Raw genomic sequence first — 27011 nt, 5'->3', positions numbered from 1 at the left:
ATGTATTTACTGTTTTTAGTCTAAGATAGAAATGTCAATCTTTTTTTTTTGAAACAGTTCTTAACGTGTGTTCCAATTTTATGAGAAATTTAAAAAGGGTTATATATATATATATATATATATATATATATAAATATATATTAAATTCCTGCAAGTTTACGAGTCGTTCGATGTTTGCAATACCAACTTGAGTTTGTATGGAAACAAAACATTTATTTAACCTTTGACACAATGAATTTTATATTAAGATTATCATTTAATCAGCCTTCCCTCACTTAAACCTATAACTTTGTTTTCACAGATCTGAATATAAATTAACACAATATATTTACATCTAATATGTTTATTCTATAATTCATAATATTCAAATAATCTAAGTTAGAAAGTCAAATATTTTTCAATATATCAATAAGATAAGTATAACAAAGTAATTTTCATAAATTAAACAAAACCGAAATTTTTTGTTTTTATGGCCAATAATAATTTGTGTCTCAGAACAGCTCTGCTACTATACAGAGGAATGTAAAGCCGAGATATGCAAGTATTAGCAGTAGGTAAGTGAGAATCTCCGGCTGGCCTAATTGTCACAGAGGGCATTGGTTGAAAACCTTCTTCTGATGCAGGTAGAGCTGGTGAACCAGTCCAAAAATACACCTAAGAAAATTCATATTTATAATCAATAATGGGTTATATGAACTGCAGCATGCACACAATAGTTTGAATATCAATATAGTAATTATTTTAGTAACTGAAAATATTAATAAAAGTCATAGAAATAATATGTTGGGCCGTTTAAGTGTTTAATGCTGTTAACTTTTAGCAAGAGGTGTGGTGTTATATTTATTTTAAAAATTTGTTATTTTGACTCAAATGTGTTAAAAATATTTTGGTTGCAATGCCAAACAATGCTTAAAAGTATTTTTTGTGTTTGATTATGTGCTCACCAAGTCTTGTCTCTCTATATTATTCATTTTCTCAACAATAGACCAGAGCCATCTTTTGAATTTCAACAAACGATCACCGGGCTCTCCAGATTCATCATTGAAGCTGGTATATGAAATTAGTGTTGCAACATTTATGTCTCCTACACCATTTAATAGTAAGCGAAGATCCTCCGCAGTTAATCCACTCAAAGATGTTTCTGGTATTACATCAAACACTCCAACACGAATAGCTTCAATAGCCTTTTCTTGTGATCTGATCATTCTATACTCAGCATATTTTCTGACATAATCATAAACATTGGTTGCAGTCACCTCTAAGTCTCGGCCACCTGGAGTCAACTCAACATTTCCTCCGCCCTCCTCAATGCACAGGTCAATGCTGCAAAATCGGATTCATTACATCATTATATAATGCTTTATTGAATAGTATTTAACCATGGTGACATTTTATTTTATGTCATGTAAAATTTATATTATTATATAATTTGTCCAAATATAAGCATGTCACCAAAAATAAATATAAATTGTCGCATGAGTATTTGTCGTAATTTCTGGTGACACTTTAAACAGTCAAATGTGAAAGAAAAATGTACTCAAATAAATAATCATAGTATACCTGAAAGTTAAATCTAAAGCACTAAAGAGACTGTTCGATGATTCCTTTGTTTCTGCATCAACCACTAATTGTCGCAAAGACTCATATATAACTGGATCAAAGAAAGCCAAATCATGAAATCTAACAGTTCTGCCCAGTATAGATTTCAGTACATGCCTCGATAAAAACAGTGGGAACAGTTCATTTTGTAACAGACACAGGCCAATAAATCTAGAAAAAAAAATGAAAATTTGAGCAACTAAAAGACAATGCATTGTATAATTAAAAGTTAATGGCACTTGTATAGGAGGGTAACTTGATAACTTTGAGGTACAATTTAGGGGTTGATGACTACATAAAAATAGCCTAGGTTTGTAAACCTTGTTATTCACACATTGGCATAGATTAGAAAAAACAGATACTTTGTTCAATAATGAACAAGGGATTAACGACTGCCTCCAGACAGATCATTATTATTATTGTACTGTACAAACATATTAATAAATACAAATTACCTTCCAACATTTCTAAAAGCATTAATTCTTTCATTACTTGCTCTGCCTTGTCTAGGACTATATATGCCACGTTTTCCAGGCATATAGAACAAGGGACCATTATCTTCCAGTGGTTCATCAATAATAGTTTTACGTGGAATTGTCGGCACTAAGTTACCTGTTAAAATATTATTAGTTTAAAACACTGTAAGATTTGCACAAGCTATATTGACAAAAAAATAAACTTACTTATAGTATCACTTTGATGATGAGCTTGAGATAATATTAGTTCTACAGCTTCCGAGGTTCGTTGCCTTAAAGATTCATCAGATGCTAAAAGAATTAATAATTGTGTAGATCCTAATTCTAAGAGCATTCCAGTTATTTTTGCAGCCATTCCTGGATGTAGTGCATATATCTATAAAGCAAGAGTAAATAATATGAATAAGACTAGAACTTGAGCTAAAAGTATGTATTATAATATACCCTTGGATAAAGCCTTTCTCCTAATTGTTGTTGATGATGCGTTAAATGATCATTGTAAATATTGCCCATTTGTGATGGTACTAGAGGGACTGTCAACGGTGCATATGTGGAACTACTGGATGGTGCAGCTATAAAAAAAATAAAATATATAAATACTAATTTTTCTACTCTTTTAATTGGCATTTCTGCTACATCTGTGATTTGTTATATTATATTATAAAAAATATTAATTATTAGCTATGCATTAATTAATATATTATTATGTACAGTCACAAATGTTAAATATAAAATTATCATAATTATTAAACTTATTTCAAACAATAGCATGTACTTTGTTGAAACACTTACAATTCAAACTTTCTAGAAGTTGTGGTCCTGGATTGAATGGTGTAGCATCAACGTTTAATGCTTTTCTGACATCTCTGCTTCTCCAAGTAAGCCTATGGTGATGATGGCCTGAAGCGCCCCCGCTAGTGCGCATACTAGATGAACCAGCATTGCGGTGTTGTTCTCTAGGGGTAACTGGAGGAGTGCCTCGCACTCTAAGCATGTTGAATTGATTGAATTTACTTCCTACTTGTGCTGGTTCTAAATTTGGCAGTTTTTCATTTGATAATATAGCCTGAAACATTATTAAATTTCACAAAATCATAAGAATGAAAACGATTTTGAATAGCATAGAAATAATAAAAAAGAGATAACAAATTACTTACTTCGGCAATAGAAGTATAAAAACTACGTGCAACACCACTTCCTTCACCTGGTTCATCTTTAAATGTCACTTTAACTCTATTAACTGCTAAAGGTGGAACTGATGAGCCACGTCTGTGATGATGATTTATTTGTTGGTTGAGTTCTTTAAATGCTTTCAATAACAGTTGATTTCTATCTCTTTCCATCTGAATGATTTTAAAAATAATTATTTTTAGATTATTAAAATTTTACCAGAAACTTGTGTGTGAAATATTTGTATAATACATTCATAGTTTAATAAATGATTAATAATGAGAGTAATATCATATGTTCTGCGATATTTCTATTATTTGTATACGCAAATATTATATTAGGCTTGCAACAAATAGTACATTCGGCACCAAACATTCGACGAAACCTTTGAGCGAATAGCCAAACTATTCCAATGATTTTACCTTCAAAAACTTAATTAGACGATAAATTTGCGACAATTTCGATGAATAGTACAATGTATAGGCGTGTCTAGCATGTGCAAGTGTTTGCATAATCATTAGTTTTCTTTTAAAAATCGTCCACGTTTTTGTTCACAATTCTGAATCGATTTTAAAAATGCATCAATTGTTACAAAGGTAAGAGTTGGAAATCGCTTTTATTAGTATTTGGCAAACATAGGCCGATTCTTTATGAAAAGAAAATTGGACGATTTTGATGATTTCTTTCCTGATGATAAAGATCATGGAACTAAACATACTAAAATTTTACGACCCTACGACAAGTGGCTTAATTTTAAAAACTTTTTTTCTTGTAACCGTTTTTCCGATCTTACTATCTCAAGTTATGGAATTTGTGCATTGTCCATAGAAATTATTATATAATCATAATAGAATCTTTATATCTGTGTCAAGAAACAATCAGTCTACAAAACCTGTCTAGTTGTATAGAAAATGTTATCACTAATTTCATTGATTAAATAATATGAAAGACTATGTATGTACTTGATACAGGTAACCATGCCAGTATTATCATATAGCCAAAAAATAATTTGTTAAGTTTCTTTAAAAAAAATGTTTTGGGATTTTTAATAAAATTTAACATAGTGATAAAGTTCATGTTCTCAACAGTCCAACGAAATTTGGCATAAAAGGCGCTTTTAAAGCATACAAGCACGTGTTTGTGCACTATAATTAATATATTAACAGATATTATGAATGTGTTTGAAAAATATCAATTGGAAATTGCAAAGCTTAGTTTTTAGTGAAAGCAAAAACTTCATTTTCGAAATAAACAGTTAACTAGTGGGGCGCATGGCATCGTGCCTTAAAGCAAATTTCTGGAACTTCCCGTACCAAAAAATATTATTTTTTAAAAGATTAACATTTTTGAAAAAAATTTACTCTGAAAAATTAGATTTTTGAGAAACTATAAATTTTTGACAAAAATTTAATTTTTTTTTGAAAAAAAAAGACTTTGAAGAAAAGTGTATTTTGAAATATTTTGGAAATTCTGAACTTTTTTTCAAAGCAATCGTCCTGCTTTAACTGCAGCATAGAGACGAAATATCGGAGAACCGTAAGCGCCGCGCCGCCGTCTAACGAATAAGCATTGGTACGGAACCCATAAGAATGTAAACAAAATTTATACTTATTGTTAAAATCTCTATAAAATAACTGATAATTTGATGTGCATATATCTAATGATCATTTTTGACCGCCAGATGGCTTTTTTTTACTTTTTTTACTGAATCTCCAAAACCGCTAGACTTGCCTTCATGAAAATTTGATCAGTTCTTCATCTTGTTAATACAAGTAAAATGTTTTTTGAATTCTTCAAATCGGACGCTCCGTTCTCTTAAAAACTGAGTTACCGTTTTTGACACTTTTTGCTCCATATCTTCGGAACGGCTAGACTTGCCTTCGCTAAAAACTAATCAGCCGTCTCTTTATCAATACGAATTGAATGTTTTTTGAATTAATCAAATTGCTTCATCCGTGTTCCCGAAATCGTCGACGAAAATTTGTATCCGAACACGCACACACACACATACATCCAATTTTTCTAAGGTATGCTTCTCTTATAGAAGTTTGTTATGTATCTATGTTATGTATCATAACAATAATAAATACTTAAACAATTATAATAAAAATATAAAAATGTATACAACATAATTAACTGATTTTTTTTATCAATTATCTTCTTATAACTTAATATAATAAGTGCTTAATATTCAGCCAAATATTCATTGAACGTTATATCTTAGTTACATCATCTTAGAGAAATACAACACATTCATTAAAATAAACAATCATTACCTTCAAAAAAGTTAAATCATTTTGCTGAGCATTTCGCAACTTCTCCATATCCCTTCTGAATTTAGCTTCTTTTACTGGAAATCCACCAAGTTCAGCTACAACCGATCCAGGCTCTAAACCAACATCTTCCATAAAAACACGACCAAATAGGTCTAATGACAGACGCCAACGACCCAGTAATAGATCATGAGACACCATAGGACCAATAGATGGGTATGGCCTTGATAATAATAAAATTCATTAAAACATTGTTTATAAAATAAAATAGCAATTAAATTTTCTGAAAAAACTTACCTTGGAATTGGAGGTTTGACATTAACATTAACAGAAGGAGTTGTTTCAACAGTAACATGAGCTGAAATTTCTTGTGTTTCCATTGGATCTGGAAGTGGATTGTCTCCAGTGCCCACCTAGAACAGAAAAACTGAATTACTACTACTTACAAAATATTTTTTTACAGTAAAAAATACTTACTGAAGGTCCAGCTCTAACAATAACACTTTTGGTTGGCGATCTACTGCAAGAGGCATTACTATCATTTGTTTGATCTGAATTTCCTGAAAAAATAAGCACATATCTATTATATTTTTTTTATTAGATAATTGGTGTAACTAAAACTTTATTACATTAGCAACATTGTAATTTTCTTTTTTCAAAAGTGCAGAACATAAAATTGTACCTTTAGAGCTTGGGCAACTAAGACCAAAGAAATAAATTTCTATACTAGTTTGTCATGCTTACCAAGATCAAAGACGCTAAAATTAGTGGGTAATACAGTGACATCAGGACTGTCTCCTGTGAGTTCTGAAAGACTCTTCTTGTTAGCATCAGCAAGAACCTTAGCAGTTGCCGCTTGCAAAGCAGCTGCTACTTTTCGCGGTGTTACAATAATTTGAGGACGCACTGTTTTAACATTTCCTGTAAATAAATATGAATTGCTATTCCAAATATTAAAGATAAGATTCAAAAACTTACTTGAAGTAGGAGATTGTCCGCTTGGGCCAGCAACATCAGAGGAGTTTGAATCTTGCAGATCTGAGTCAAAGTATAACAAAATTGAATTCAATGGTAAGAATTATTTATTTTACTAGGTGTAATGCTATATTACTATGTCTGATGCTGAATTCTTAGCAATAAATTTATTTTTGAGTTAAATCAAATCTGTATTTTTATAGAAGAAAACCATATTTGCAAAATGTCATGTTTTAATGTGTCAATATAGAAATATATAAATATATTTATTCACTCACTTGTATTGGGAACATCTTTTGAGCATGACAAATCTTGTGGTTCTTCTGAAGCTGTAAATTTGATTTATTTATTAATGATAATTTTATTAGATAAAAGTAATAGAAAAACTTGATTACCTTCTGATTTTTTATTCTTAGCAAATGTATCAAAATTGCTGTGAGACTGAGCATCTGAATTTTCCAAATCTGGTATGGTCGTTTGGTTTGTAGAATCTATTTTAAAAAAATAGCTTTATATATCATATTTTTCATGACTAAATCAGCTTCAAACTACAGCATAAATTTATCCTTTTCAGTACAAAATATTATAACATAAAGATCTTTCTAAATGCAGAGATTATCACTAATTTGACAAATTTTAGGCGAAAATAAGATTAAAATTTATTTACTCATAATAAACATATGCCTAACCTGTGGTTTCCATCTTTTCAGTGATATTCTCTTGCTTTATTGGTATCATTTCAGTATTAGTAACATCCGCCAAGTCAGGTTTAATATCTACTTCATTTTCTTCTGCATCTTCCTCATCATCTTCGTCGTCATCATCATCATCATCATCGTCGTCATCATCATCTGTGTCATCTTGATGCTTATTATTTACATTGTTTGACATTGATTGACCATGGTAAGCTGCATTATTTACTCCTACATTCATTGAAGAGTTGGAACCTCGTAATGATAAACCCAATTGAGTTGGAAGCATTTCTAATGGGTTGTAAGTGCCAGGAGGAGCAGATTCTGCAAAAAAATTTGAAGCAAGTATTTGAATATATCAATGAAATTTCATATTACAAGAATTCGGCATTAGAAATTTTACACTAATAATATAGAATTTGCTAAAATTGAATTTAGTACAAAAATTTCAAGCACTTAATATATAATAATAATAATAATAATGGGTAGTGCTGCTTACTATATAAAATTACTTTTACATAAGCTGAAAAAATATGCATTATAGCGCCATTAATGTTATACTAAGTAAGTGCAAAATTGTTATGAATACCTGCTGGTGGTACAGTGATAGGCATTTTTGGTATTCCAAATAAATCATCTCTCCTAGCATTGGGCTGTAACAAATGTGGTTGATCTGCTAAAGGAAGTGCTTCTACCATAGGTATAGCAAATGGATCCGGTGGTGGACACCCCAGACACAAAGTAGATTCTGAGCGCTGGAATAGAAAATTATGGTCTAGTAGAATTCAAACCAATAGTTTGCAAAATATTTCATAATTGCCAACTCATATTGCCAATATGATTCCAACATTCAATTACCCAAACAAAGAGAAACAAACTCAATATAATATTCAATAATATTTTCTATGTCATTCAGATTGTGATTTGTACCTGAAAGAATGAATGTTTACGACCCTTATTCTCAGAAATGCTTGTTTTGTTAGAATATGGAACACTAGTCAACGAGTCTTGATCATCTATCGTGTCCATAGGTTCCATACCCGGTCCGGCCTCATCTTCAGTCTCATCATTTTCATTTTCATCCTAGAGTACCAGTAAAGTTAAAATAAAAAACAAGTTGTTTTATTAAATTTTTTGGTTTAGCTACATACAGCATCAGAAATTTGCCAGAAATACGGTTCCCTATCTCCCCTTTCTCCAACTAGACTAGCAGCTGATGTTTGCGGTTCATTTGCTGAGCTAGCGCCGCTGCCACCTCTCATCAAATAAATTAAAGCATCTAGAACGTAGGCCACATGGCGTAAGGAAGACACATCCAAAACTGGTAGTGAGTCTCGATGTTCTGCATTATGAGCACGCATCAAAGATAAGCAATAACTCAAAAACTCACGTCGAGCTGAAAATACAAGGTAAATGAAAGTATTAATTTTGGCATATACATACAAGTTTGTTCACATTCATTTTCAATATAAAAATAAATGTGAACAAAATTTTCAATTTTTAAATAGAATTTGCCATTGGTGAGTAATCATTATAGAATTTTTGAATCAAAATTTATTATTATTGAATATGTACCATCTCGATCAGCCCCACGACCCCTGGATGTTTCTGTGGATGACCCGAAACCAACTAGACGAGGACCAACAGCACTTCCCGCGTTTCCTGCTTGTCCACCGCCCCCGCTACCGCCACCTCCGCCGCCACGTGACACTCTACTAGCCCCTGCTGAAGATGAGGATGGATTTCCTGATCCAATTGCATTTACCATTCCCAATGTTGCACCAGACTGAAAATTACATTTAAAAGTTGATATATAATAAGTGATTAAGAACTATGCAGAACTTAAAAAAGAAAACAAACACAGAGAATATGTTGCAAACAATAAATTTAAAACTTTCATACATTGTAAGAAATAAGTGATAATGAAAGCAGATTTGCAACAGTAGATGTTTAAAATAGTATACTATATGTTTATTGTAAACATAAAAATTAAAAAGTTGTAAACAATTTAGCATTGCAAGGTGGTTGTGAACATGATGTTCACAACCACCACATTAACAATTGCATTTTTCAACATTAATTAATTGCTGGGTGATATTTTTCAGTTCTTCACTATAATAAATATCATTATCATATTGGTGCAAATTTGTCATTACATTCATAAGCAGAATCACTAGATAGTTAAAAAAAAATGGATTAAATTGAAATGATTGAATTAACCTAGGAAACCAAACTTAAAAATGTGGAATCTATTATATTATTATAGAAATATTTTGGCTTTGAAAAATAAATTCATCAATATCTAGTATTAATACTTAACAGAATTTTCAGAGGATATTTTAATCAATTTAAGTACATGAGCCCAAATATGCAACCATTTCCTACAGTTTTCTACAGTGATAAATTGTATCTTTTGTTAAACCATATACTATTCAATCAGGTTTTAGCAATTTCCGTGATTTGGATTTAGATCTTTTGGATTCAAATCAGAATTGGGAATTGGGAACTCAAGATACAGATGACATTTGTTAAAATCACAAATGGTAAATACATATGATTCAAATCAGAATCAGATGATGCATGAAACAGAGTATTTGATCTAAATTTGAATTGAAAATTATTGGATAAAATTTGAATTGAAAATTATTTAATAAAATTAAATGAAAACTTATTCAAGTTAAAATATTTTATAGTATGTTTGATATTTGTAACTTGTGAGACAATATCAGGGCAATACATCAATGGAAAATGCAAATAATTTTCACAATAAAATCTTTGTTGAATTGAACCTGTGATCCTGCTGTTCCTGGAACCGCTCCTCCAACTGAGGGGGCATGCAATGGATGACCAGGGTGGGCAGGATCAGCTGCATGAGTTAAAGAGGCTCCGAACCTCAATTGAGCTTCAGTAGCATCCATTACAGTCAAAAGCCATTCCCATGTCCCCCGTAAACGATATTCCAAGTACATCTGCCAAAATTTCATTTAAAAAAATATAATTTCATTGTTAGTTAAATTAATATCCTGTTATTTGATATATTTACCTGTAGTTTCATAATTTCATCAAATGAAACTTCAAGAGATTTATGAAGTAAGCCTACATGTGAATAATCATGCAATGCAGCTAAAAGTTCGGCTATTTGGCGGATAACAATACCTAAAAAAATTAACTTGTTGAAGGTTATTTTAAAATATTACTTTATATACTATGTTACTAATATACTAATAAAAGTTCAACAACAATACCGAATCCTCTAGCCAAACAACTGGCAGTTGTGGCCATTGTATGCGGTTCTTGATGATTAGCGGCAGCAACAGCTGCAGTAGCTGCAGCAGTTCTACGCAACGAACTTGAATCAATAAACACAAGATTTGAACCAGTAGATAAACGTACTCCACCTGATGCCCTATTAAAATGAAAAAAAAAAGTAATATATACTCTGCTATATACATAAAAATTTAATTTTTTTACATTTCACAAAGAGAAGATGATTACATTAGGCTGCTGGTAACATATAACAGCAGTGTTTGTAAGAGTAAAATGAAATTTATATCTGAATAGAATAATTCTCTGTGTATATACCTGTTGTTTTCGCGACTCCTTATAGCCCATTGCATACTCTGAGGAGCTAAGTTGTTACGATGTAAATGCCCAGTTCCGGTACTGCAAGTTTATGTTATTGTATCAAAAATATCTAAAATAATTTGATATATCAAAAATTATCATACTGACATTCTACGCTCCAACAATTCATCATTGGCTATTGTCTCAGCTGTGCTCAATTCGTCTGTATCACCATTTTCACTTCCTTCTTCTTCTGGTTGTGAAGATTCACCTGATTCATCTATTACAAATGAAAAGTAAAAATCATAATCTCTATAGTATATATAGTTATTATAGCATATTATATATAATCACAAATAACCTGTATCGGATCCTGCAGTAGCACCAGTTTGAACACTGCGTTGTGCAGATTGTGCATCCTGATTACTATGATTATCATCACTTTCAGACTCAGTGTCAGCTTCGACCAATAAATCTAATTCAACATCACTTTCCTCCTATACAAATTGGAAGTTTACTCAATATAACATATAAATTATATTTAAAATAATAAAATATGTTATTATATATTTACCAAAGTAACATCAGCATTTGCCTGTCCGCTCAAAGGATCAGGCTGTTCAGATTCCATTTGCTCACCACCAGATACAGCCAGAGCACCACTTCTATCCAAATCATCTTGTTCTGAAGTTTCCCCTTCCTGATCATCTACTGCCATACCTGAAATAGATATATAATAATAGAAACAATAACCAAGCCATCGAAGCATTAATTTTACCTTCATTATCTATTGTATCATCCAAATTAAGAGTTGATGTATGTATTCTTTGGCCAATGCCACGATTTCTACTGGCACCATTATTTGTCATATCTGCAGATAATACATTTGAATTTGTCGAAATGTTAGCCCTTGTATTTAAAGGCGTCAAAGGCTCAACAGAAAATAAATCCTCGGAACTCTATAATAAATACTTCAGTTAATTTATATATAAATTATAAATATGTTTAATAATTAAATATATTTTATACAAACGTTAACAATTTCAACTGGAGAATTAGGCAAAGAAAATGGCGCTGTTGGTCGAACAACACCTAATCTGACTGGTGAAATTAATGAATCTGCAGTCTCACATAATTCTTCAATAGATAATTTGATAAGAGACTGGAAAACTTTTCGACATTTTAATATTGGATGCACACTGCCACCAACTCTATAAAAGCAGAAGTCTATTAGCACTGTACTAAATTTAGAATTGGAATCTTCTAAAAAGAAAAAGCAAATCCAGATTCTGTCAATAAAAGCTATTCATCCTTACCCTCTTCTCTTGTCTGCCGATGGCGTACTTTCAACACTGAATATCACAAAAACTCTCGCAACTGATCTTACAAAACGCCTTGCAACCTACAAAAAAAATAGTTATAAAAATAAAACTTCCAATACGAATGTAGTTAACTTTTCCTACCAGAGTAGCTTCTTCACAGCGCCCAGGAACAGATGTGTTATTAATTTCTCGTACTAAGGTTTCTAGTAAAGCATCTAGCAACTAAAATGTAAGAATTTAACAGAATTAATATAACTAGGTTTCTTTTATTAACATACAGTTATTGCGCTTATGCAATCTTCACAGAATATAGTGACAGTTATCAAAATAAACACATTATGGATGGACTTGGAATATACAATTTTTTATAACTATTATTGAAGCAAATCTTTTAAATTCTAATTTCATAAAATATTTCTAAACAAACCTCGAACTAATAACATAATATTGATATAATATAATATATAGTAATATTATGAATAAAAGTTAATGTTAAAACTTACATCACAATTACATCGTACAAAAAGATTGTGAGTAAATCTATCCAATAATGTAGTTCCACTTTGACCATTTATGTATGCAGTATCATCTTCTTTCTGAAGATTGCTGCATACAGAATTGTCCACAACACCTGATAATATCATAGCTCGCAAACCTGGCCAATCTCTTAAAATAAATTCCAGAGCACGCTTAGCAAATCGCGGGGGCTCTAAATCATGATCAGGCATATCTCCTTCAGCTAATATAATATTAAAATTTAAATCACATATATATGCTGTGTAACATTATTAAATAATATGAATTATAGCCTTTCCCTTACCTGAGGTGCTTCTGGGCCTTGCAGTTCTATACTGTCTTTGTTCGATTGACTGTCTGCCCACTGTTTGGACTAAGAACAACAGAATACTCTCACCTCTGCAAATATTGTAATAGTATTTTAGTATCATAAATTTCTACCAATTTTTTCTATTTAACTAACCGGCTATTAAATGTTGTAACCAAGTCTGTTCCTGCAACCAATCGACACATCAGAGTAAATCTTGCAGTTTGACTTCCTTGTATCAATGCCTTGCATTTACATTTCTCCCAACAATCACAATATGCTGTTGGAGAAGTTCTCTTCAGTTTGCAATCATGTCCTTTATGGCAAACCTAAAATATTCATATTTTAATGATATTAATTTTTAAATCTTTTACGGTTAGCGTAAAAGTTTAATAACTTACTTTTGCGCATTCAGTGCAGCAGCAAAGAGAACCTGTCAGACCACAAGTTCGGCATTCAAATATATCCTATAACAAAATTCAATTGTATTTAGCATAAAGATATATAATGACTATTTTTACACATGTTTCAGCTTATAATGTATTATAGTTACTAACATATTCATGAGTTTATTATGTACATACTTAATAAATGTTTGTTCCGTATCTGTCTTTCACATTAAACTATATTAGTGACAGTCATCGAAGAACATTTGATTTTGGGCACTTTATGAGTAAATTATAATCTTCTATAGTTCACTGTATCTAGTGCCCACATAAATATTAAATATAAACATATAAAAAAAGCAATAATCTAAATTCAAGATATTTAAGTAAATAAGTATATAGATATATTTACCTGATTAATATGCTCTGCGCCAGTCCAAGTAAAGCTGCATGTGTCATTACAACACAAAACATGCAATGGTGAATGATCTGGTGCACTACCAGGAGGGAATAGCATACTGTCTCTAATAGATGCATTTCCACCACTTACTTGGCTGATAGTGGTCAACAAAGTAAGACCAGCACGATAGGCACGAACTGCCACTGAAAGCATGAACGGAGTTTGCCCTTGTGCATCCCTGAATGAATAAAAATGAAGAATTATCGAATGCAAAGTAAATTAAATACAAAATAATTGATAATAAAATGTGTGTAGCTTCTCGAAATTGAAATTGAGTATGTTGAATGAATCTTCATATACCATAATTGACTTTGAATATTAGTGTGAGTGTATGGAAGTATGGTAAATCATAACATAAAACTTAAAAGAAAAAATAATTTATCTGTTTGTAAATGTTATTTACATTTTAGTTCTTTTTGGCATTAACAATAGAGAGTAAAACATACTTGGCACTTAGCAATTCTTTGAGATGTGGTTGTAATGCTGGACTATCACATAACAGTTGGACAGCTGCAATGGCATTATTGCGTCTTTCATTCTCATCAATTATGAATATGGGAGCTACATTGGCATTACCTTTCTGGGTGCTTGCAACTGATGAAGCAGAATTTTTGCACCTTAAATTAATTAAAATATTGAATAATCTGGATTATTGATTTATTTTATGTAATGTTTTTTGTAAAGCGAATAGATGATACAATAATTTGATCTAGATGATTTATATATAAGCACCTTATTCCTTCATATAAAATCAATTTTAATTAAAAATACTAAAAATAAAATACATATTTCTAAAATATACTAATTGCATTTTATATTGTGTGCATCATGTAACTTTTATAAAACATTGAAAAATATTAAGAAAGAAAATCATAGAAATACCAATATTTATTTCAAGTCATTCAATTTGAAAGATTTCAATTCAATTATATAGAAGCAATAAGTATATTGAAAGTAAATACCCATTTTCAACTTCACTAGGTGGAGGCTGTGGTTCAAAATTTTCTGACCAATATACTATAGGCATTGAAGGTTCCTCTGTAGCAGGAGGAGGAGCTACAGGAATTGAAGTCACATTGGGACCCGATTCTGGAATAGATAATCCCTGTTCCGTTTGACCTAGATTAAGAAAAAATGAGCATTGAAAATTTGTCTGAGATCTGAGTAACATGTTGTAAAATACTTACCAGTTATGTCAAAAATTTTGTTTGAAACAGGTGCGCACATACTAACGCAAGCATGTAGAATATTCCTATTACCATCACAACGTTCATTTAGTACCAAAGGTAATTGTGATTCTGTGAAATTATAATTGTATAAGCAATTTAAAATTAACTAATCGACATAATTTTTTATTTTAATTAGTTATACTAACTCAAGTCACCTTCCAGTTGGGCTAAAATTATTTTAATTCCTTCAATATCACATCTTAAAATTCTGGGCATCAAAAGTTGCACTTCTGTTGCCATTGCTATAAGAGCCACCTAAAATTAAATTTTGGCATTTGAAGTATAAGCAATAATTCTGTTATAACTATTTAATTTACTTGGGTTTTAAGATTATTTGAAATCGATGATGAAGGCAATGCTATTACAGATGCTCCTAAACTTCTTATAGGGGGCAAGTCTAGTGTATTGGGATCTCGAATACATTCCATACAATCTTTGGCCAATGGATATAAAGTGCGATTCCCATCCCTCAGTAGTAGCACACTATCATTTCCCTGTTAAATTTAAATTAAATATAAAACTTCTGCTAATTATTTAATTTCCAATATAGTTCTATTACAAAAACATAAATGCTGAATAGTTCATAAATAATACAAAAGAGTAGTCAAAAAAAAAAGTAACTGCAAAAAAAGAGCAATAATTTACCTCACCAATGCATGTCAAACTGATATCACTTATATTCAAACCAAGAAATGCAGTAGGGTCACTAGGAAAAGGTGCTTCAGTTTCTTGTCGCCCAGTGTTCAATGAAAATACTGAGTAGCATAACCTAGATCCTATATTTCCACCTCTTACAATAGCATGAACACCTCTGGTATCCACAGCTAGTGACAATACATGCGGAGCTAAACCTTCTGGTAATGATATGCGTCGTGGCGATCTTTGGAAACAGTCAGGAGCACGTGATGTTGTCATTGATTTTATCACCTACATAAAATATTTTTAGTTAGAAGAATGCAACATGTAAACTAAAATTTTGGACAACTTCCAGTTGATAAATTGGAAAATCCAAATTCACTTTTGATAAATATGAATTATATAATACTTGATAAATATGAATTATATAATAATATAATATTTTGTTTTTGCCGTCTCATAGTTATTACAGTATCTAACTTTTTGATAATAATTAGTTCGGATCACAACTCAGTTATTAGATACGATACATATTAGTTTAGATATATAGTCTAAAAATTAAACACTATTCTTATATATTAGATTCATCATGAAGTAAATTGTTTTACATACATATATTTTGATGGTGGCCTTAAATAAAAATTAAATAATAATTACAGACATTAAGTACTGTAGCATATTTGCCTATATTGAAATTGACAATACCTGTAATTCATCTTTTCTCATCAATCTACAATCTTGCAATAAATTACAAGTTTCTTCTTCTTTCTCATTTTTTCCTATGCTTGCTGAAGGAAATTTTACTGCTGCATATGCTCCATCAACTTTCAATACTTTACCTATTTTCAAAACAATAAAAATTTTGTTAATTTATTTACAAGTACAATTGTAATAAAGTAATGCATATACCAATGGGTATGCTGCGAACATCTTCAATAAAAACAACATCCTTCAGTAACCACAATTCTTCATCATCTTTCTTAGGTTCAATATTTGAGTCATCTTTTACAGTCACTCTTCTTTGTCTTTCTGTAATTGTAATGTAATATGATAAATAGTTTTTCAGATTGTGCATCTAGTTGAGATTAATAAAATGAAAATTAAATTATCTTGTAAAAAGGTTTTTTTTCGTAATTAATTGAGTCTTTTAAATAGCAATAGACTGAAATATTAAATTAGAAAAAAACGTATTACACAATTTAGATACACATATCTAAATACTATACTAATGTTTCACGGATTGAATATTGTTGTAATATTGAAAACCTAAAACAATATTATTATCTTATATCCTAAATCATTCTCAGTTAGCTTATATACAATTTGAATAAGGCATATATATTTACATGTGTGTGTGTTAATAATATTTATATAAAATTTAACATACTGTGACTATTAGTAATACTGCCAGTATCACTACAAGTACTAGAAGCTGGTGATGGTGGAGGTGGCATATCCATACGATCGGCTGTTTCCTTTTGAACACAAGTTCCTTTTGAATTACCAGGCCCTGAAGTTGTTGCTCCTATTGAAGCTGAAGTTCAAAGCTTTGTTAGGAAAATATTTGAAACAAAATAATCATGGTTTATTAAAATAATAAATAACTACGGAATTGTTCAGCTGTATTTCCAGATGATTAAATTAGTGTTTATAAAAATATTATAAAAATGTATATCAAAAACAGATACCAACAATATATATATATATATATATATATATACACATACTTAAATACAAACAATTTACCTGTGGTTATGTTACTTGTGTGAGAATTCTCAGAAACTGGTGCAGGCAAAACCTTAAATTGGCATAAATCTGTTAAACTCCAAGCAGAATTTTGAAGTTGCCCAACTTTTGGAACACCATTTGAAATTGTGAAACCTGTACACAGCAAAAAAATTCAACTACTGCAGCATACTCCCTACTTATATATATATGTTATAAAATTACCGATAGCTCCTGGCTGATACATAGGACTATTTTTCATACAAACTTGTGCACCGCAAGTAACTTCAATACTAGATGGTCTAGAAGGTTTGCGTGTTTTAGCTTTATGGCGATCCCATAATCGCTTACGTTGGGCAAATGGTAAAATTCCCCTATTAAAAAAATATTTGTAAATGATTATAAGCAAAAAATAGATAGATGAATGAATGAATAAATTATATATATATATATATATATATATATATATATATAAATCCACATGTAAACTTTATTTACCACCAATATAGTGCACCACTTTCTAAACGCACTACAGTATATAATGTGCATGTGTAGAGGTTTGTTATACGGTCCTGCGAAAATTCACTAAATGCCTAGAATAAAATCACATCAGTTAAAATTTGCTACAAAAGAGCTTCATTGCAAAAAAATTACCTGAGCTGAATGTTCCAATTTTCCACTTGCATGACATAAAGTTTCATCCAGCCAAGTTGCCACTTTTCCAGATTCAGTAGCAACAGAACATCGGATTGATGTTGCTGAAATATGCACTATAACTTCATTAACTAAATTCAGAGCTTGCACTTTGGGATGATGTATGTTAGGCAACTATAAAAATAAAAAAAACAAGTTTTTTCCATGAAATACAATATCTATTATAAAATATGTGAAACATGTTTCTAAATTTTATCATTCAAAACATTTGAAAAAAAAATTTAACAAAAATCAATTGCTTGTTATTTTAACTTTAATTTTACTTTTAACTTGTAATTTTAACTTTAATTTTAATAATGGATTTCAAAATTGCATATAAAATCACATTTTATTCTGAAAAACTCACATCCGGATGTTTGTAAGGTTCAGGATCACACCAACGCCACTGATGTAATTTACCATCTACTGCTGATACTGCGATTAATTCAGAATGCAAGCAAGCAATCTTTGAAAATCTAGGTGTTGTCTGAGTATCATTTACCGCTGAAGAATTTCTTTCTAAAGGCCAATGTTCTAATTCATCAGAAATCCACAACGGACTACTGGCTGCTGTGCTCGCCGGAAGCGCTGTAGGCGGTTGAGAACCAGGTGGAGAAGTATCTTTCTTTTTAGATTCTAAAAAAGAAATAAATCAAGATTTTGCAAATAAATAAGTCTTTTATGAATGTACAAAGAATAAAACTTTGTATGAACGCTTTTATAAATTCTTTTTAGCAGAAAGCAAAAAAAACTTGGATCGAACATTATTTTCTTGTTTTTACAGAATCTAACTGGTTTCACTGATTATAAACATCAAATTATATGGATATTCTCTCTCTTTCTCTTTCGATATACATATATAAATATGCATATATATATCTCCTATAAAATATGACATCCCTTCAAACATGTCATACCAGTGGTTGGAGAATCCTTTTCCCAAGAAGTGTCATCCCTTAAAGAACTGGAAAACCATCTCCTTGGTCCAAAATAATGCCTATCTCTCCATCTTGAAAAGCTGTCTCTCTCTACTGGCACGCCCCCTGCACCACTGGATGCATTATTGCCAGGACCACTGCTAGATGGATTGACTGCCACTGGCCCTGTAGAGGAGGCTGGTTGCTGTTGACTGATGGATGAAGCTCCACTGCCAGGTGCAGCGCTATCTCGTGCCCCAGCGCCGGAAGATGAAGCGGGTGCAGATCCACGACTGCGACTGTACAATAAGCTTGTTTCATAGAACGGAAACATAGCCAAAACAGACCAAGACAAAGAGGTTAGGTGTTTTAAAAGGCAAAGGTTAGCGCGCCAAACGAAATTATATGAATTGAAAATTAGCCATGTTTTAAACAAGTAGTAGTAAAAATTGAGTGTTGGTTCCATGCCATTTAAACTGAATTCACATAAGAAAATAAAACTATATCAAAAAAAACTTATTTAAAAAAATCTCAATCAAATATTATACTGAATTATGTTCATTAATTATTGGTTCAGTTCATGTAAAATGATGCTTATAAAACAATTCCGCAGTAAATATCAGATAAAACAAATAAGAGTATTTTCAAGTGCAATGAACATTTTAGTGAGACGATTTTGTTGGTACTCTCTTCTAGAGAAAATCGAATTTTTGTGTATGTGTATAAATATATACATTTGAATATGTATCAATGTCGACAAAACTATCAACATATATATATATACGTTTGGCCAATCCAATGTGAGCAACGCATGCATTATTTTCAGAAAAATTGATAAAACATTTGCATAACACTACTTGTATTTACATATGACTTTGTATTTTTATTGCAAATCTTATCTCGCTTTAATTGAGATAAATTGCAATAAAACCCTACTGCTATATGATTATAGCATATTCATTATGTGTGTTTAATAAGCAATAATTACAGCAAAATGGAACTTTTTCTCAGGAGATTTAATCTTAAATAACAACCAAATATTAACTGCAATTTTAATTAAAAGTTAATGATTATGAAAAAATACTGATATTTTCCAACTAATACAAAAAATTTGAATTTCATTTGTGTGAATATTAGTGGTTGTTATTTATAAAAGCAACCTCTAAAATAAACAACAAATATTAGTAAATTGTAAATGAATATACACACATATATATATATATATATATATATATATATATGTTTAATTTGAGTTTAATATTCGGGCATAACATCAATAAAAATAGTATGAGAGTTTTCTTAAAAGTTTATTTATTTAAAATCCATACGTTTCGGCTAGCATCTTAGCCATCATTCAGTGGTAATCAAATTAACTATAAAAAATTGAAACTAAATAAATTATATGAAAGAAAATTTTATGGTAAAACAATAATAATAATAATAATAATAAAACACTTAAAATTTTGTATCCTAATATAGCATATGAAACCATTATTAATCCATGGTATGAGTATGTGCACATTGATAAGATATATATTTTTTAACACAAACATCACATTTGACAAAAAAACTCTCATACTACTTTTATTGACGTTACGCCAGAATATTAAACTCAAATTAAACATATATATCAACATCAAATTCAAGACTATTCAAATATATATATATATATATATATATATATATATATATATATATATATATCACATACTAAACTTTATGCAACATTCTGATATTAAAGAAAATCATTCACCCACAAATACTACTTAGTACTCTAATAAACATGCAGCAAAGAAAATAAACAAAAACAGAAATAAATACATTTATACAACATGGAAGATGCTTGACTATTTCTATATAACTCACTTCCGTATATTGGAATAACCCCCAAACACATCTTCAGAAAACATGGCATCTGCATCAATTATAACACTACCATGATCAGCAGCAGCTGCTGCATGGAAACCACCATCTAATAAACTTATTAGATCTTCTGGAACGTAGTCACTTCCATCTTCAGCATCTTCACCTTCTTCATCATCTCGTGAAAGTAAGTTATTCACAGCCAAATTAACATCCAAATTGGTCCGCTAATATAAAAATCAAAATTTTCTTTGTTATGTTATTAACTGAATAGTATTAGATCATTTCTTTTTATTTTAAGTTTTGATATTTACATTTCCAAAATTCCTCATTAGCAAATTAAAAAATTAATAATAAACTAATATAATATAATAAATTTTTAATGAAGGGGAAGGAGAAAATCAAAAAATACATTCAAAAATTAATAACTTAAAATTAAATTATTAATTAAAGATAAGTTCTCATAATTGGTCAAAAGTTTTATTGCCTATTAACTAAAATAAAAAAGTTAAATTAATCAGCATCCTGAATGTCTCAATTTATCCTGTACTGACAAATTGTTACCTGTAATTCACGAATGATTAAATTTCGACTTTTTCCCTGCAGAACAACTTGTGCTTGTGAAACTAGATCTTCTGGCACATATGGGGCAGGTAATGACACAACAGAACGTGTCCCCCCTGAACTGCTACTGCCACTACCTGCTCCAATTATGACACCAGCAGCACCACGTGATCCTATATCAAAAGTTTAATATTATAGCAAAAAGTAATTTTCATTCAGGGTATGTTTAGGTAAGATAAAATATTTTATATACTAATTATATTGGTTATTATCAAAGTTCTTAACAATTTAACAACACTTAAACATAAATGTTATTCTAGAAGAATAAATAAAATTCCTTATGCTTTTATATCATGCACAGATTTCCATTAATAGTTTAAAATCAAGATATTAGAAATTTTACTAAATACCTCTGACAGCAGTATTGGTGGCTCTCATGGATATCCTAGCTCGGGATCTTGCAAGCTGACGTCCAGTTGAACCATTTGCTGCTCCGCTACTAGAGTTGCCTTTATTGCCATTGCCAGCAGAATTATTGCTGTTTGAAGTTCCTCCTATAGGAGGCACACCAGATCCACCTGATCCAGTACTATGTTTGAAAAAACAAAATTAAATTGAAATATTTAATATACAAACCTTTTAATGATTTGTAAAAAAAAATCAATTTCAGATAAAAAGTTATATACTGACTTGTTTGTATAAAAAAATATGTATAAATCAATAAATATATTTACATTATTTTCATTGAATAATAATTTTGATGAACAGGAGATTACTATAATTGGAAAGTTTGATAGAACAAATCTATATATATAATATATATATATATATATTGATTGTTCCTTTTCCGAATAGTAAATCTAATAATGAAAAACAATTTGTTTTTTGAAGATGTTTAATAACGACGTTTCGGAACTAGGTACGTTCCATCATCAAGTTTATTCTGTCAAATACAATGTTTTTTAAAAATATTGATTAACATTAATTAATGATGGTCATTACAGATTAATTAGAAAAAATTCTAATATATAAATAAATTATATATTACATATATAAATTATTATATATGTAATAATTTATATATCCATATCACTAATATTTTTTGTTAAAAACACTCGATTTTTTTTGAGGATATTTGTAGATGTTACGACTTCACAAGACTAAAACTAATATGGAGTTCTGTCGACCAGATGTAGGGGATATGTACAGAATTTAGGCAAGAATAATTTTTTATGGCTCTTGTATTGGTAATTTACGAAAAAAGAGGAAATATTGCTTTAGTAAATGTTGAGAAATATTATGTATATATACATGCACATGTATATGCACACCTACATACACATACATACATACATATGCATATATCCATATATTCATGTACCCACAATTATATACACGAACATATACACAAGTACATGTATATAGTGTAAATATGAAAACATACATATAAGCACAAATGTGGATGTGCATATATTACAACAGGCATCGGCAACCTACGGCACGCGTGCCAGGCTTGGCACGCGACGGCGTTCTGCATGGCACTCTACAAAATAATCAGGGCAATCGCAAATATATCGAGACAAAGTGATTTTTAAATAAGAAAAAATGTTGAAATATAATTACTTATCTAATGTAGCTCGCTAATGTAATTCAATCTACATTGAAGCACTTAAAGATGAATTTTCCAGATGCAAAGACTTTAAAGCTTATGTGCCTAAATTTTCCTTCCTCATAAAACCAAATTTCATAGATCCATCAATAATACCGTTTGATTTTTCAATTTTTGAGTGGATGAATGTTGATGATTTTGAAATGGAAATTATGGAACTAATATCTTTAGAATTATGGAAAACAAAATTTAAGGAATTACGAAAAAATCAGGAAGACGACTCTATGGAAAATTAAATTGTTGGATGACATTGTCGGAAATATTTAATTGTTTAAAGAAAATTGCATGCATTATCCTTTCACCTTTTGGTTCCACATATCAATTTTACACCCATTGTAGTATTTTTACACCCATTGTAGTATTGTTTACAAATATTGTAGTAATTTTACACCCATTGTAGTATTTTTACAAAAATTGTAGTAATTTTACACCCATTGTAGTATTTTTACAAAAATTGTAGTAATTTTACACCCATTGTAGTAATTTTACTCCCATTGTAGTATTTTTGCAAACATTGTAGTAATTTTACACCCATTGTAGTATTGTTTACAAACATTGTAGTAATTTTACACCCATTGTAGTATTTTTACACCCATTGTAGTAATTTTACACCCATTGTAGTATTGTTTACAAACATTGTAGTAATTTTACTCCCATTGTAGTATTTTTACACCCATTGTAGTATTGTTTACAAACATTGTAGTAATTTTACTCCCATTGTAGTATTTTTGCAAACATTGTAGTAATTTTACACCCATTGTAGTATTGTTTACAAACATTGTAGTAATTTTACACCCATTGTAGTAATTTTACACCCATTGTAGTATTGTTTACAAACATTGTAGTAATTTTACTCCCATTGTAGTATTGTTTACAAACATTGTAGTAATTTTACTCCCATTGTAGTATTTTTACACCCATTGCAGTATTGTTTACAAACATTGTAGTAATTTTACTCCCATTGTAGTATTTTTGCAAACATTGTAGTAATTTTACACCCATTGTAGTATTGTTTACAAACATTGTAAAACATTGTAGTAATTTTACACCCATTGTAGTAATTTTACACCCATTGTAGTATTTTTGCAAACATTGTAGTAATTTTACACCCATTGTAGTATTTTTACGCCCATTGTAGTAATTTTACACCCATTGTAGTATTGTTTACAAACATTGTAGTAATTTTACTCTCATTGTAGTATTTTTGCAAACATTGTAGTAATTTTACACCCATTGTAGTATTGTCTACAAACATTGTAGTAATTTTACACCCATTGTAGTATTTTTACGAACATTGTAATAATTTTACACCCATTGTAGTATTGTTTACAAACATTGTAGTAATTTTACACCCATTGTAGTATTTTTACAAACATTGTAGTAATTTTACACCCATTGAAGTATTGTTTACAAATATTGTAGTAATTTTATACCCATTGTAGTATTTTTACAAACATTGTAGTAATTTTACACCCATATTGTAGTATTGTTTACAAACATTGTAGTAATTTTACACCCATTGTAGTATTTTTACAAACATTGTAGTAATTTTACACCCATTGTAATATTGTTTACAAACATTGTAGTAATTTTACACCCATTGTAGTATTGTTTACAAACATTGTAGTAATTTTACATCCATTGGACTTATGTACATCAAATTATCAGATATTTTATAGAGATTTTAATACTGTGTACATATTTTGTGTAATTTTTTTTTGGGTTCAGTACCAAGATTTTTAATTTCAGTATGGGAAGTTCTAGCAATTTGAATTAAGGCACGATGCCATGCACCCCACTAGTTAATAAAAATGTTTAAAAGATAAATTTGGTTATAATTCTTCTGCCCCAGAACCTGGTTATATATTTCAGAATTCAGGCGGCACCCTGAATCATATTGGTAGAGTGGCTCGGCACACCACACTTAAAAGCTTGCCGACCCCTGTATTACAACATATATACATGTATATATATACACAAAATTATTAAAGGATTAATTGTTTTTAATTAGGTTTAAAAAATTTAGATACGAGTCAAGAATGATATTATGATCTGATCTTTTTTTAACACAATTTGACGAATTCAAAAAGATTAAACTGCTTTCAGAAAAAAGTCTTTCAAAAGTACAATCCTCTCTATATAAAATATTGGGTTCAAAGGTAAAAATATGTGAATTTTCAATTGAATGTTGGACAAGAGTGCTTTGGAAACTTCGGCTTTTATGATGAGTGACGCTTAATTCATGTTGTCTCAAAAAATCCAGGACTTATCTATTGAATATATATATATATATATATATATATATATATATATATATAACAAATGTATTCTGAGTGGATAATAGATATTAATTTGGCAATATGAACAAACAACACTTTTTTGCACCAATTTATTAAATAATATGTTGAAAAATACTCGTAACGACATCTATTTTTCAACTGGACCCTAATCCTTTCTTTCCTATCTGATTGCGTGACCATTCAATTTCAAGTGGTTTTCAAGTGGGAGAGAATGCGGACACCGACGACCGTTGGTGTGACAGAGGACAGTGTATCGAGCGACTTGTAATGGATAACACAAAATGCTAATATAGATTTCCATATTTTAAATTTTAAATATATATATACTTTTTAAATTTGTAGTACATATATGAATAGTTTAAGTTTTGGGTTGCAATTATTATATATTTCAATTAAAAATATTTAATTTTTAATTTAATATCCATTCCACCATTTTCTTTGCAGCTAGTTTATAACAATTAACCAACAGAAGTGTACAGAAAATTTTGCTATTGATATTAAGAAATAAATTTAATTTGATCATTAGTCAATTTTTTTTACAATGCTTAACTAAAATGAAATATCTAAAGCTTAAATCTAAATATCAAAACAATAAGCAAGAAATATTTGAATTGAAACAATAATAAAGAAATTTGTTGAAATGAATTGAACAATTTGGAAAACTTAAGGAGTTGGGATATGGTTAGAATAAATACTGATTTATTGTATTAATGTACATAACATAACTTCTTACCTTCTCGTAGTATCCTGCTTGGTCAAATCTAGTCTATCAGGGATAATTGAGAATGGCAACCGACAAACTTGACCATCTTCAAATAGAATTCCAAAATGAGTTGGACCGACGACAATTTCCTTAATAGGTGCTCTTATAGAGCTCAATGATTGAGGCGTTGTATAACCAAAACGATTGAGTTTGTCAGCGACTTCTCTAAGTCTACAATGATTAATTTTTTTTCAGAACATGTTAAAATTCTTCGAATTTTGATGTAGTTTTATTCTAAATTATATTTCTCCATTGAATTGATTCAAATGGAAATTAAACGACATACCTATCGTTTAATTGATCTTCATTGCCAGGTAATGGGTGAACTATAAATTGCAGAGAAGACATGTTGCATTCGAAAACATTTATCTAAACACTTGTATTAATTAACATATAAATTATTAATAGAGTGGATGACACATTTTTTAGTACTAACTATGTACAATCTATCACCATTAAATATAAAACTTTGAAAGACTTAACGTAATTAATATTTTATGGCATACAAGTTTTTTTAGTTTCCATAGAATGCTGTGGTTATCAGAACACAATTATAAGAAAAGTATTGCCAGATCGGTGCAAGGATTTACACTTTCATCATAACCAACTTAAAGTTGTTATCCCTAGGTTGTCATCTGCGCTAGTCATCGAATATGTCATGCGTTTCGTTTATGATTTGTTTTTGTTTATATATTATTTATATATAATAAAATTATTTGTAACAATTTGAAATACTTTTAGTTTATAATACTTTTCCAGTTTTTGCTATGTCTGGTTACTGTTCCAGGAGTTTCTGTCACATATTCAATGCTATCTCTCCAAACTAAGAAATAGGAGTAGTTCCCTAGAAGACACATAATGGTTTAAAAGTTAATTAAAAATAAGAGTGTGGTGAGTGGGGCCCACCAAAAG

General features: G+C 30.1%; 1 protein-coding gene and 1 non-coding gene across 2 annotated transcripts; both read right to left on the bottom strand.

Moving 5' to 3' along the window:
• Positions 1-270: 270 nt before the first annotated feature.
• Positions 271-26593, bottom strand: LOC113371653 (E3 ubiquitin-protein ligase hyd). Its single transcript, XM_026612298.1, is given in 54 exon segments — positions 271-654; positions 945-1323; positions 1561-1770; positions 2055-2211; positions 2283-2451; positions 2520-2647; positions 2868-3141; positions 3233-3418; positions 5522-5741; positions 5816-5931; positions 5996-6078; positions 6263-6439; positions 6497-6556; positions 6772-6822; positions 6889-6984; positions 7183-7509; positions 7775-7940; positions 8116-8268; positions 8337-8581; positions 8761-8971; positions 9975-10154; positions 10229-10341; positions 10431-10591; positions 10768-10848; positions 10918-11246; positions 11324-11469; positions 11528-11708; positions 11783-11960; positions 12066-12151; positions 12213-12293; positions 12575-12986; positions 13051-13223; positions 13296-13361; positions 13693-13918; positions 14187-14357; positions 14703-14859; positions 14928-15038; positions 15116-15224; positions 15287-15463; positions 15615-15896; positions 16311-16444; positions 16515-16634; positions 16993-17139; positions 17352-17486; positions 17556-17704; positions 17829-17923; positions 17985-18158; positions 18391-18659; positions 18941-19251; positions 20807-21030; positions 21368-21540; positions 21775-21956; positions 26070-26270; positions 26386-26593. Coding segments are annotated over 54 exon segments (9417 nt in total). The 5' UTR covers positions 26448-26593; the 3' UTR covers positions 271-441.
• LOC113371733 lies at positions 13484-13608 on the bottom strand. The gene has a single exon (XR_003366672.1).
• Positions 26594-27011: the final 418 nt, after the last annotated feature.

The sequence above is a fragment of the Ctenocephalides felis genome, unplaced genomic scaffold, assembly GCF_003426905.1.
Source record: "Ctenocephalides felis isolate EL2017-DRISC unplaced genomic scaffold, ASM342690v1 CF-g0.4_SCAFFOLD_01492, whole genome shotgun sequence".
In the NCBI taxonomy this organism is placed as follows: Eukaryota; Metazoa; Arthropoda; class Insecta; order Siphonaptera; family Pulicidae; genus Ctenocephalides; species Ctenocephalides felis.
The sequence above is the reverse complement of the archived record's forward strand: the minus strand, read 5'-3'. Positions and strand labels throughout refer to the sequence as shown.